The 13,394-nt window shown below is 43.3% G+C and overlaps 1 protein-coding gene across 1 annotated transcript in view; it reads right to left on the reverse strand.

Annotated features, from left to right (window-relative positions):
* MECP2 (methyl-CpG binding protein 2) overlaps nucleotides 1-5,942 on the reverse strand; it is a 58,599-nt gene extending 52,657 nt beyond the window's left edge. Inside the window, exons 1-2 of the mRNA XM_045538220.1 lie at nucleotides 5,814-5,942; nucleotides 1,031-1,154 (exon numbers count right to left, since the gene is read on the reverse strand). Of these exons, the coding sequence (XP_045394176.1) occupies nucleotides 1,031-1,056 (26 nt within the window). The 5' untranslated portion in view covers nucleotides 1,057-1,154; nucleotides 5,814-5,942. The remainder of the gene's footprint in view (nucleotides 1-1,030; nucleotides 1,155-5,813) is intronic.
* Between the last annotated feature and the right edge of the window lie 7,452 nt (nucleotides 5,943-13,394).

A 13,394-nucleotide genomic window follows, 5' to 3' on the forward strand; every position in this document is an offset into this window, starting at 1 on the left:
AGTCCCAGTACTTTGGGAGGCTGAGACAGGAAGATCGCTTGAGGCCAGGAGTTAGAGACCAGCCTGGTCAACATAGCAAGACCCTGTCTCTACAAAAAATACAAAAATTAGCCAGGCATGGTGGCACGAGCCCTGTAGTCCTAGTTACTAAGGAGGCTTAAGCAGGAGGATAGCTCAAGCCCAGGAGTTCCAGGCTGCAGTGAGCTATGATCACACCACTGTATTCCAGCATGGGCAACAGAGCAAGACCTGTCTAAAAAACAAAAGCTTGAGATGTTGAGCCTGACAGTTGAGAAACTAAGGAACCATTCATTTTTACAAAACTAAAGACCACACAATGGTGCCAAAGAAGTACAAAGCACAACTGATGCAGCACCTGAGTGTCAGACCTAGAATAGAATGACTTGGGCCCCTAGGTTTTCAAAAATTATTCATCCTGCTCTAGAGCCCCAACAGCCAGATGTGTGTCTAGGTAGTCTCTTGAGTTGCCACGGGAGGAATGTGGCAAGCATATGCCATTAGCCATGGGCCCTGCTGGTCTGTGACAGCTTTCAGGAGGGCGTCCTTCTAGGGGACCACGCGCCAGTTCCCCTATCTGAAAATTCATTACCACTGCTCACTAACGTTGACCAGTAAGTCATTTACTCAAAATCAAAACAAACAAAGCATCATGCTGAAGACCACTAGGCAACAGCAGCAGCACAGGTGAAGAGCTCAGTACAAGCGCTCTCAGGTCAGCTGATCTGCTTCAAGGTGAACTGAAGTTGCAGATCACCAGTTCCGGCTCTAATCTGACGCCCGCCCTCAGATCACGCTGTGGCTACCAAGTAACCCTACCCAAACTGACCTTTCAGGGCTCAGGGAAGTGACTTTTTTTTATTATATGGCACAGTTTGGCACAGTTATATCTTTAGTCTTTGGGGTACTTTTATACTGTTCAAGAGTTGTATATATTTTTTTCCTTTTGTTTTTAAAAACAGATGGCCAAACCAGGACATATACTAAAAAAAAAAAAAGGAAGGTTACTTACCTGAGCCCTAACATCCCAGCTACCATGGAATCCTGTTGGAGCTGGTCTACAGAAGCAAGGTGTATTCTGGGGAGTCACATGTCACATCAAAGCAGGAACTGGTGAGTCTGTATTTTTATGGAGCCTAAAACAAAGAAAATCGTAAGTTGAAAGCCCCCATTGAGCTGCACAACCTTTTTCCCAGGGCTATTTGGGACATTTTGAAGATAAACACGTAGACAAAGTACTACGCTATTTCCCAGCTTACCTAGCTAGAAACAAAGGATAAACTGCAAATTACTGGCACATAACACACAGTGCCAAAATAAAGTCAAGATTCATGCTCTTTAGAATTGACAATATCACAAGTCTTGTCACCTCTGGGGGATGCTTCGACACTACAAAACATACCATGAGTGGTGATTTCTGGCAAGTATTTTTTTCCACCACGTCATGCAGAAATACTCGGGGAGAGAATACATGTTCAACAGGACATGCGACATCAAAACATCATCCCCAAAAGAACACACAGCAAAGTCTCCCTTCTTTTTCAAGCAGCTGAACTTGGAAAAAGCTGCTGTATCACCACGTAAAGGGGCTTTTTAACCCTGAGAGAAAAAAAGCAGTACCAAAGGAAACCAAGCACCCTGGGATATCCAAAGCCATCATCCAAAATAAGCAAGTCTATTTCAGAGCAATCACTTTTAAGCCTCTCAGATCAGTAAATCTCAGAGTTCAACAAACTGAGTTATTAGTCTGATAGTTTCTCCTTTGCTTTTGAATACGTGTTCAAAAAAGGACTTTTGTCATTATATTTTTTTGTCATCAAGATAATCACCATTTCCTTGTTAAAACCTAAACTGCCCCATATTAATTAGCTAACCTCTAATACCAGTGCTGGCCCAAGAGTAGCACTTTTATCTTTAGACTAAAAACAAAAGCTCAGAGTATGCAACTTAGAGACTATTCACACAATTACTCATGTAATCATACTCAGAAGAAGGGCAACACCAATCAAGTCTTTTACTGGTCTACAGCTACCAGGATGGTACCTAGAATTATCTTCTGGGGTTCAGTGAGGCCTTATAATTCCCATAAACCGTCAAGTCATAGAATGCTTTGAAATCCCAGGAGTCAAGTTAATAATATTACTTCGTTAGCTATATAATAAAAACTAAATCAGTATCCTGGCTGGGAGGCCCCGGAAAAGTCCCAACTTCTCACAAACAAGTTTTTTAACTTGTAAATTGAGGGAACTAGACTAAGATTCCTTCTAGTCCTGAAAGTTTAAGATCACTGATTAACTCAAGATTTCATGGAAAAAAAAAGAGCCAGAAAATAAGAACAGTTAAGTGAAAATCCAATAAAGAAAGTTCATATATATAACACCTCCAGCTGTTCTTAGACAAGGAAGACAAGCACATTCTTACTAAAGCTTGGTCTAGTCAGTTTCAGAGGCAATAATGAGAGTCGAGACACCTACAGAAACTGCAAAACAGCTACACACTATGGTGAGGACACATTCATAGGCCAGAAGACCCAGAAGAAGTTATAAAGGACAGGCTTTAGTCTCTAACGGAATAGTCACCCTCCCTTGATATGGGAGTGGGGATGCCCTGCCCACCCCCAAATTCCTGCTCCCACTCAGTAATCCCACATACCATACCTACCATAAAAGTGGTGGAACCTAGTATTTAAGCAACGGCATGCAAATCAAGCTTTCAACAGGAAAAGGTTCCTTGCAAAGAAAGGCAGAGAAGGACAGGTAAAAAAAGCAGAAGAGCACAACTTTTTTGTAAGCAAGCCCAAGAAGGAGGAGGGACCTGTTTACATCTGTCCCACCCAAAATGATGTAAAGGCACAGGGGTTTGACAGAACAGCAGCAGCTTGACTGGCAACGGTTGGTTTGGAAGCACTAAGGACAAAGTTCTTCCATTGCAGCCTGGCAATAATGCTCTACCTAAGAAAAAAGAGTTCATCTGTCAGCCACCATAAGACTGGTGTGCACGGATGTCACCAGAGCAGAGGGCAGTGAAAACAAGCAGGTGTCCTGCCACACTCCTTGGAACTCACCAGTCTAGGACTGTGCTTCACCCCTGTACACTTAAAACACTGGTTACTACAAATGTCAAACATTTTCTGTGACTTTCTCCTTCTCAGAGATAACTCAGGCAGCCTGGCAACAAACTTCTCTTAGCCAATTAAAAGATTTCCACGGATATTCACCGTTATTTCAGGTTATAGTACACATCATTTATCATGCAAATAGTCCCGAGTAGGTACATCAGTGGTAGAAACCAGGCTCAAGTGAGAAACTAACAATTTTATCTCTGCTATTTATTCTAGGTTAAAGAAATGAACTTCTTCCATCTCCACATGGAGGAAGGAATGTTCGGGTGGGGGCAATATCATATTGGGCTCATCTAGTCAGTTTTTCTTTTAAACTCTGCAGCCTGCCTCCCTGCCCCACTAGATTAGGTTGCATGGAGGCAGGGCAGGCAGGGGAAACGACTCGGGCTGGAAATTATAAACATAAAAACACAGAATACGAGTATCACAACCCTTTGAATTCACAGTGATCTGTCCTTGCCCCAGACCTACCTCAGGATTCAAACAGCACAAAAGTTGGAGTAGAGTTGACTCCATGATGCTCTCCTATCATGTGAAACAAAGACCTGGTACTATAGGTTTAAAGCATTCCAGGCACATTTTTAATAACAGGAAACCGGAAGGTATAATAGGCCAGTACTGGCAAGAAAGCCGTACACAGTTTCTTCAAGCTGTCAGGACACGCTGATTTCAGATGCCACCAGGCACTTTGCAGAGAAACTATACTCTGGAAACTGCCTGAGCTGTTAAAAGAGGTATGACAAACGGAGGGGTTCTGGAAGAGGCAAACACATTGCCAACTATGAAAAACAAAGCAAAAACCTCAAGTTGTCATGTCTCAAGCTCAGATGCACAAACATTGGAATCTTTGTGAAGTGAGGTTTGTGAGTCTGTGTGTAGATGTGAATATACCCACCCCAGTGATCAGCCACTTAGCTGACCTGCCACAAATGAGTGATCTATGGCAACTTATTTTAATCAATTATACTTCTACTAGATTGTGCTCGTTAAGGTTCTGACATATCCAGGTAAGAAAATAAAACCAAGTGTTTCCTAGGCTTTATGACTGGAGATCCAGATGAAAATTCCAGCCATAGAATCCAAAATTCTCGGGAGTAATAATTGCCTATTAGCACAATTTTACTCCTGAGGCCTGTATATGCTTCATTTTTACAGTATAACAAAATGCCTAAAACTTGAGAGACTCCTACATCTAAGCCACTTAGCATCACACACCAGTAGGTTTGGTTCCACGATCACCAACCACCCCCTGAATTCAGTCCTATCATGTCACAATTGGGGATACTGATCCCACACACCAGAGACACACGTGCAAATGGCTCAGCAGAGCCCATTCCTGTTCCTGGAAATCACCAGAAGCGCACATCTGCCTGACCATGAGTCAGGAATATCAATTTTGTGGTGGAGCCCATTTCTGCTGTGACCAACCCACACCCAAACACACTCTCAACACAAGCAACCGCCACAGAGGTATTCCACAGTGAGCTTTTCCCCCCTCGAGGCCCATACTTAGCAATGTCATAAACAGTCTCCTCCGTGAGTCTAACCTTTTTAGACTCATCATGACCTTAAGTCTTCAGTGCAAAACCACAGCAACATTGTCACTGCCACATAAAAGTCACCTGAGTTTCAGTTTGGGTGATTCAGTTACAACCAAACTAAAAAGAGAAACTTTTAGGGACATCGACAGGAGCCACAGCCTTGCGATGAACTTGTCCCATCTGGTACTGGTGATTCTGAGCGCACCAGGGCAATGAGAGCCCGTTACATACTATGTCCCACTCCACTTATGTAACTGGAAGATCGCCGGCGGAGGGGGGGGAGGATGGGAGGGCACTCATATTCCGAGGCCACAGCACCCCTAAAAGACCCGAGCACCTTGGGGGCACGCTCCCACAGAAGAGCCTCAGGTGCTGCCGGACGCACCATCCCTTACCCACGGTTCCTGATGGGAACTATAACTACCTCTTTATGAGTTGTGGGACCCAGGAACATAATGTCTAGTCCCTTTTGTGGGTAGACAATAATCCCCACCTGCTTGTTCTTGCTAGATGGGGAAGGAAGCTGGTGGACCGACTTGGTCGCAGTGGGGGCAGAAAGTCATGGAATGGGCCAGAAGGAGGGGGAGGCAAAGCCCAGAGATGGGGGTGAGAGCGCAAGAGCCCTTGTGGCGCACTCTCCCGACGGGAGGCGGACTGCGCACGCGCGCCGGTGGGGGGGGCCGAGTAACGGGAGAGGGGGGCGCGCGAGGGAGGGAGAGGGAAGAGCGCGATCCAGGGAGAGGCCGGGGCCGCGGGCGCGGGCGCGCGACGGCGCCGCGGCCCAAAGCCCCGAGAAGGGCAGGAGCGCGCGCAGCCCCGACAGGCGAAGCCCCGGCGACAGGGGCGCTCGCGAGGCCGGGGCCGGGATGTGCGCCGAGGGCGGGCAGGAGGGAGGGGGGCGCCAGGCGAAGGCAGCTCGCTCCGGGGAGGCCGCGCCGAGGACGGTCACCCGTGAAAGCGGGTGACGGGCCGAGGGGAGAGCCGCCACCGGCGGGAGGGGGAGGGTAGAGAGGAGGGACGCCATCCGCCAGCCGTGTCGTCCGACCCCGCGGGCCCCTCCCGCGCCACGTCCCGCCCCTGTCACCCGCCCCCCGGCAAGGGTCCCAGCCCGCGGCCGCGGCGGTCCCACTCACAGTCTCTCTTCCTCGCCTCCTCCTCCTCCTCCGCTCGGCGCGGCGGCGGCGGCGGCGGCCATTTTCCGGACGGCTTTTACCACAGCCCTCTCTCCGAGAGGAGGGAGCGCGCGCGCCGCCGACGCCGGGACCCCGCACGGCCGACGTCGCGCCCCGCCCTCCCGGTCGGCCTGCGGCTGCTGCACCTGCGCGCCCGCGCCCCGCCCCCGGCGCCGCCGCGAGCCCGCGCGCTATTGGCTGCGACGGCCAGGCCCCGCCGGAGCCTCAGCGGCGCCGCCGTCAATTGGTGGGGAGTTCCTGCCCGTTTCAGCCAGGGAAAAGGGGGCGGATCCCTGTCCAGCTGCCGATTGGCTGCGGTCGGCAGTCACTTGGAGAAAAGAGGCGGCTTGGGCGTGGATGGACTGGTTTAGTAGGCGGAATTTGAATGTTAAGGATTAATGGGGCCCTTGCGGATGCTGGGGCAAGTGAAGGCCTAGGCTCAGAACGTCTTGTTTGCGTGGCCCTACTGGGCGATTAACCCGCTATCCACAAATGTACTTAGTATGCTGCAATAGGCGTTTCATTGCACCCGCATTTTCTCAATATCACCATATTCAGTAGAAGCAGCAAAGTTGCCTGCCGTGGATCCTGACGTTCCGGCCAAGGGACCCTGGTTTAAGAGGCCTACCAATTGCTTTATTTCATCTGAGCCTTCCCGGTGCCACAGTCTCATAGTGGGGAATAAACCGACAGCAAGTCACAGCCCTGGACTTCACAGAACTCTGGCGGGGAGAAGAGGGTGCACGCCAAGGCAGTGTGGCTCAGATGGTTTGGTGGAGGTGTGAATAAGGGGCAATGGGAGCACAGAGGAAGCCCCACTTAGCTCTTCCTGGAAGACGGGATTTGGGAGCTGAGATCCAGCACTTCCTCTTCTTCCTGAAAGAGGTGATTTGGAGCTTAAATCCAGAAATTCTGTTTCAGGAAAATATTTAAGAATATGAGAAAAGTTTTAGCCAACTCCTGTTCAGGACAGGAGCGTTTGTTTTCAGGTGACCTTACCCCATAAGACTCATCATCCAATCCATCCAATGTTCCTTGTGCTAATTCTATACTTAACAAGGAACCTTCTGATTATGATTTGGCTCCCCTGCTATGTGCCAGGCACAGTACTGAACAAGACAATAAGCTAACATTCTTGTGGGGAAGATTTGTACTAAACATACAAATAAGTATATAATTTCACATTGTGATAAGAGCTTTGAGATAGGTAAAGCGAGAGTGAAGGGGGTTCTATTTACATATTCACTGGCTTTTGCCCTCATTTTATACCCCCATATGGATATGTGGGGAAAGAACATTCCAAGCAAGTTCAAAGGCCCTAAGGAGAGACTATGTCTGGCATGTTGAGGAAGAACAAGGAGGCCAATGTTGCCGGTGAGTGGTAGGGAATGTGGTTGGAGACGCAGCCAGGCCCACCAGGAGAACTAGGAGCTTATTCTGACATGAGAAGTCCTTGGAGGATTTCGAGCTGGAAGCTGACATTATTAGATGTATGTGTAGGTGCAGAGTGGAGAACTGGCTATAGTGGGACAAAACTAGGAACAAGACGCCAGTTAGGAGGCCCTGGCAACAATCTAGGAAAGAGAGATGATGTGGCTTTAATTAGGATGGTAGCAGTGGAGTTTTGAGAAGTTGTGAGATTCAAGATATATTTTCAAAATTGAACAAAAGGACTGGAGGTAGGATATAGAGAAAGAGAAGAAACAAGGATGATTCCTGAGGTTGGGGCTTGAGCAACTGGGTGAATAGGGGTGCCTTTAACCATGATGAGGAAAACTACAGGAAAAGCACTTTTTCAGAGGTGCAGATCAAGCATTCTGTTTTGGCCATATTAAGCTTGGGGTGCCCAGTGGTGTGAAAGTGGAGATGTGGCATTTGGGCATGTGATGTTGAAATCTAGAGGTACAGCTAAAGCAGTCAACAATTCAACAAGCTGAATACCCAATTCAAGAAACTAAAAGAAACAGTAAAAGCCAGTGGCAATAGCTCATGGTTGTAATTCCAGTACTTTGGGAAGCCAAGGTGGGAGGATCACTTGAGGCCAGGAGTTTGAGACCAGCCTGGCAACATAGTGAGACCCCATTTCTACAAAAAAAAAAAATTTTTTTAAATTAGCTGGGTGTGTACATGCACCTATGGTCCCAGCTACTCAGGAGGCTGAGGTGAGGGAATTGCTTGAGCCCAGGAGTTTGAGGTTGCAGTGAGCTATGATGATGCCACTGTACTCCAGCATGGGTGACAGGGTGAGACCCTGTCTCAACACACACACACACACACACACACACACACACACACACACACACACACACAGAAAGAAACAGCAGAATAAACCTGGAGAAAGTAGAAAGAAAAATAAGGATGAGCAAAAATTAATGAAATAGGATAAAACTTACCACGCATATAAAAATGTACACTATTCTAGTGACAGGCACACTAAAAGCCCTGACTCGAGCATAATACAATTCATCGAGATAACAAGAATGCTTGTAACACCTAATATTATGAAATAAAAATTATTAAAAAATTCATGAAATAGAAACAAATGATAGGATTGAGAAAATAAAAAAGCTGGTTCTTTGAAAAGCTGAAAAACAAAAGCTAACCAACCCTCTAACAAGCTGGATATAAAGAGAAAAGAGATAAGTAAATTATATTAGAATTGAGCAGGAGATTTTTTTTAAAAAAGGATATTGTGAACTATTAATATATGGTAGTAAATTTGAAAACATAAGCAAAATGAATAAATTCCTAGAAAAGCACAACTTATCAAAACTGACTCTAGAAATAGAAAACCTGGATTGACTCCCTATAACCACAAAGAAATTGACTATGAATTTAAAAATTTACCCCCCCAACATACACACAAAACAGCCAAGAGAGCTTTACAGATGACTTCTACCAAATCTTCAAAGAGAGAGCAATTCCAAGCACACACAGGAAAGAAATTTCTCCAAACTTATTTATTAGACTAATATAACTACTATAATGAGCCAAGGAAAGTATGACACAGGATGTGGAAATAAGTTCAAAAATTCTAGACAAATAAACTGAATCCAGTAGTGTATGATGAGATATATCATAACCAAATTGCATTTTATCCTAAGAATGCAAGGATGGTTCAAAATTTAAAAATCAACCTTAACAGATTTAAGGGGGACAAATCCTATGATTATTTCAATAAATATAGAAGAAGCATTTGACAAAATTCAACACCTACTTATGATTAAGAAAACCTTAGAGAACTGTGAGAAGAAAACTTTCCTAATCTCATCAAAGGTATCTATAAAAAACTTAGAGCAAACATCATATTTAATGGTAGCATTAAGTGGGAACAAAGCAAGAAACAGAACAAGATCTATTGTGCACTATCGTTCATGTAAAATAAAACAGAATACATCTGACAAGGAGTTAATATCCAGAATATATAGGGAACTTAAACAACTGAACAGCAAAAACCAAATAATCCAATTTAAAAATGGATGCAAGACCTTAATAGACATTTCTCAAAAGAAAACACTTAAATGGCCAACAGGTACATGAAGAAATGCTCAGCATCACTTTTCATCAGGGAAATGCAAATCAAAACCACAGTGACATAAAATCTCACTCCAGTCAGAACCAAAATGACAGCTGTAACCAAAATGACAAAAGAAAACAAGTGTTGGTGAAGATATGGAGAAAAGGGAACACTAACACACTGTTGCTGGGATTGTAAAATAACACAGCCTCTACAGAAAACACTACAGAGGTTCCTCAAAAAATTAAAAATAAAACAACTGTACAATCCAGCAATTCCATTACTAGATGTACATCCAAAGGAAATGAAATCAGTGTGTTGAAGATATCTATCTGCACTCCCATGTTCATTGCAGCACTATTCCCAATAGCCAAGATATGGAATCAACCCAAGCGTCTATCAACGGATGAATGGATAGAGAAATGTGGTATAATATGCAATGAAATACTATTCAGCCATGAAAAAATATGAAATGCTGTCATTTATAACAACATGGATGGACCTGGAGGACATCACGTTAAGTGAAATAAGTCAGACACAGAAAGACAAATACCACATGATCTCATTCATATGTGTAGTTAAAAATAAAAGAGTTGATATCATAGAAGCACAGATTATAGAAACTGGGAGGGGTATGAGGAAGGGAGGATGAGGAGAGAGGTTGGTCAATGGGTACTAAGTTACAATTAGATAGGAGGAATAAATTCTGTGCTTCCATTATACAGTAGGGTTACTATGGTTAACAGTAAAATATTATGCTAGAGAGGCTTTTGAAAGTTCTCCCCACAAAAAATGATAAATGCATGAGGTGATGAATCCCCTAACTACCCTGATTGGATCATCATACAACATAGATATGTATTGAAACATCAAATTGTACCACAGAAATATGTACAATGTGTCAATCAAAAAAATTTTTTTAAACCCACATACGTCCTTCTTTCATTCTCTTTTAAACCTCATCCATGGCACTGTGAGGAGAAAGGCTCATTAATCCCAAGTCAATTCCCTGGTGTTAGGATGCCGACATATAAACCCAACCAGTAATAAAAAGCTGCAAAATGTAATGAGGAAAAAAAGATTCAACTCGCTCTCACTGCAAAAATTATAAAACAGCTGGGAATAAACTTAATAAGAAATGCCAAAACATATATTAAAAACTATAAAACTTTACTGAAAAACATAAAAGAAGACCTGAAAAAAATAGAAAAATAGAAACTACCATATTCCCTGAAGGGAAGAGTGACCATAATAAAAATGTCAATTCTTCATAAATTAATCTGGAATTCTTTGCCCCAGTCAAAATCCAAGAGTTTTTATGGACTGTAACAAGTTAACTCTAGATTGGGAAGAGTAGTATACAAGACTAGAAATCAAGAAATTCTTGAAAGATTAAAACAATAAAGGGGTTTTGCTAAATTTTTTAGGCTGAATAAATGGGACTTAAGTGATACAATTTCATGCTTGTCATTGAACAGTATAAAAATACACTATAATCAAAAGTATTTACTAGTAGAACTAAAAATGGGCCATTAAAAATGGGACTATAACATTTTAAGGTCCCCTTAATAACGGGACTGTAGAAGATAAAAACCAGGAAAATATAGTATGGATGGCAATTGACAGGAAACTCACAACCAGAAGGATTTTTATCAATATGGCAGAGCACAGGCCAGGGGCGGTGGCTCACGCCTGTAATCCTAGCACTCTGGGAGGCTGAGGCGGATGGATCGTTTGAGCTCAGGAGTTCGAGGCCAGCCTGAGCAAGAGCAAGACCTCGTCTCTACTAAAAAAATAGAAAGAAATTAGCTGAGCAACTAAAAATATATAGAAAAAAAAATTAGCCAGGCATGGTGGTGCATGCCTGTAATCCCAGCTAGTCGGGAGGCTGAGGCAGAAGGATTGCTTGAGCCCAGGAGTTTGAGGTTGCTGTGAGCTAGGCTGACGCCATGACACTCTAGCCCCGGCAACAGAGTGAGACTCTGTCTCAAAAAAAAAAAAAAAATGGCAGAGCACAAACATCTACTCCATTTGTCTAAAAAAATCTCTTGAACTGATAGGAAAAAAATATATTTTAGAAGAGTAAATCCAAAATGACAATGAAAAATGAGAAGGATAAAACAGTCCAAAATTTTGGAACTAGCATCCCAAATGATACCACAAAAAATAGAAACACAAATGTGCTCAAATATTTATGGAACATCTCCTAAAGTTGTTCATGCATTAGACCCACCAAAAAATGATCTAAGTAATTTCCAAAATGTAGAATTCATGTAGAGCACAGTCTCTGGCAACAATACAATAAAATTAAAAATGAGAAACAAAAGGATGGGCAAAAGAAAAACAAAACAAAACAAAACAAAACCACTCTCCACTTGGAAGTTTTAGAACAGGTTTCAAAATAACTCTTTGGTTAAAGAGGAAACAAAAACTAAAATTATAAACTTTTCAGAAATGGGCAACAATGAGAGTCCTACATATTGAAACCTAGGAGATATGGAAATGTGGTCATCTAGCAAAATTAATAGTCAACTACATTTATTAGAAAATAGAAAAATAGATATGAAATGAATTAATTTTTTTTTTTTTTTGAGACAGAGTCTCACTTCGTTGCCCGGGCTAGAGTGAGTGCCATGGTGTCAGCCTAGCTCACAGCAACCTCAAACTCCTGGGCTTAAGCCATCCTACTGCCTCAGCCTCCCAAGTAGCTGGGACTACAGACATGCGCCACCATGCCCGGCTAATTTTTTCTGTATATATTTTTAGTTGTCCAGATAATTTATTTCTATTTTTAGTAGAGACGGGGTCTCGGTCAGACTGGTCTCGAACTCCTGACCTCAAGCGATCCACCCGCCTCGGCCTCCCAGAGGGCTAGGATTACAGGCGTGAGCCACCGCGCCCGGCGAATTAATTCTGATATAAGACATCTTGCAATTGCACTCATGAGCATGCGTTTATGTGTGTGCACACACAGTTTTCCTTCTTTACTCTTAGAAGCTCACTCAAAGGAACAGAAAGAAATAGACCCATCAGAATGAAGAGAATGTGGTCAAGATGGGAGGTTATCACCAATGGACAGAGTTCAACATTTTTTTAGAAAGCAGATGGAAATTGATTGGATGGATAAAATAGGCAGGAAAAATCCAGGCAAAAATATTTGACGAGGGAGCTACAGAGGAAGTGGGAGCCAGTTTGCTGGAGTCAGTGGGCATGTGGTAGAAATGATAGAATTAAATAGGACTGAACACATGGGGATTAATTGATGGCTCTAAAACAGAATGACTATACCAGTTGGAACCTCCTCTCCCCACCAGATAGCTGAGCTGGACACTGGCACAGGCCCACAGGGAAAACACCTGAGAGTTCTCGCTAAAGAAATCACTTGAAATGGCTATGGAAGCTAAGGCTTCCAGCATGGATGTTGACTACCCCTGAACAATTTTTTTTCTTATTCTAACATTTGGAGTATATGATCTCTATTCTTCAGCTCCCTGCCCTACCCAGAGGAGAGACAGAGTAGGAAAACGTACCTATTTGCCCAACAGCAGATTAAATCCACAATAATTATGCAGCCCTCTTTATTAAATGTAAACCAACCACTGTCATCAGATATTTGAAGAAAGCCTTCAACATGAAAAACAGTCAAGATAGACATATAGAAAATAAATGAATTGGAATCCGAGAAAATCAGGGAATATATGAGAAAAATCACTCTAATGTAATTAGCACATTTAGAGAACGACAAGAAAACATTGTAACCATAAAACAAGAACAGAATATTTTGTAAAAAGAGCAATCAGGGAACAAGAAGGAATTGTCAGAAATTAAAATATGATTATTGAAGTTCACATTTCAGTAGAAATATTGAAAGATAAAACTGAAGAAGTCTCCCAGAAAATAGAACCAAACAGCAGAGACAAAAAATATGAGAGAAAATAAAAGGACTTTGAAGAGTGATCTAGGAAGTCCAGCAAACAATGAAGAAGAATTTTTAGCTGGGCACAGTGGCTCACACCTGTAATCCT

Source organism: Lemur catta, chromosome X (genome assembly GCF_020740605.2).
Source record: "Lemur catta isolate mLemCat1 chromosome X, mLemCat1.pri, whole genome shotgun sequence".
In the NCBI taxonomy this organism is placed as follows: domain Eukaryota; kingdom Metazoa; phylum Chordata; class Mammalia; order Primates; family Lemuridae; genus Lemur; species Lemur catta.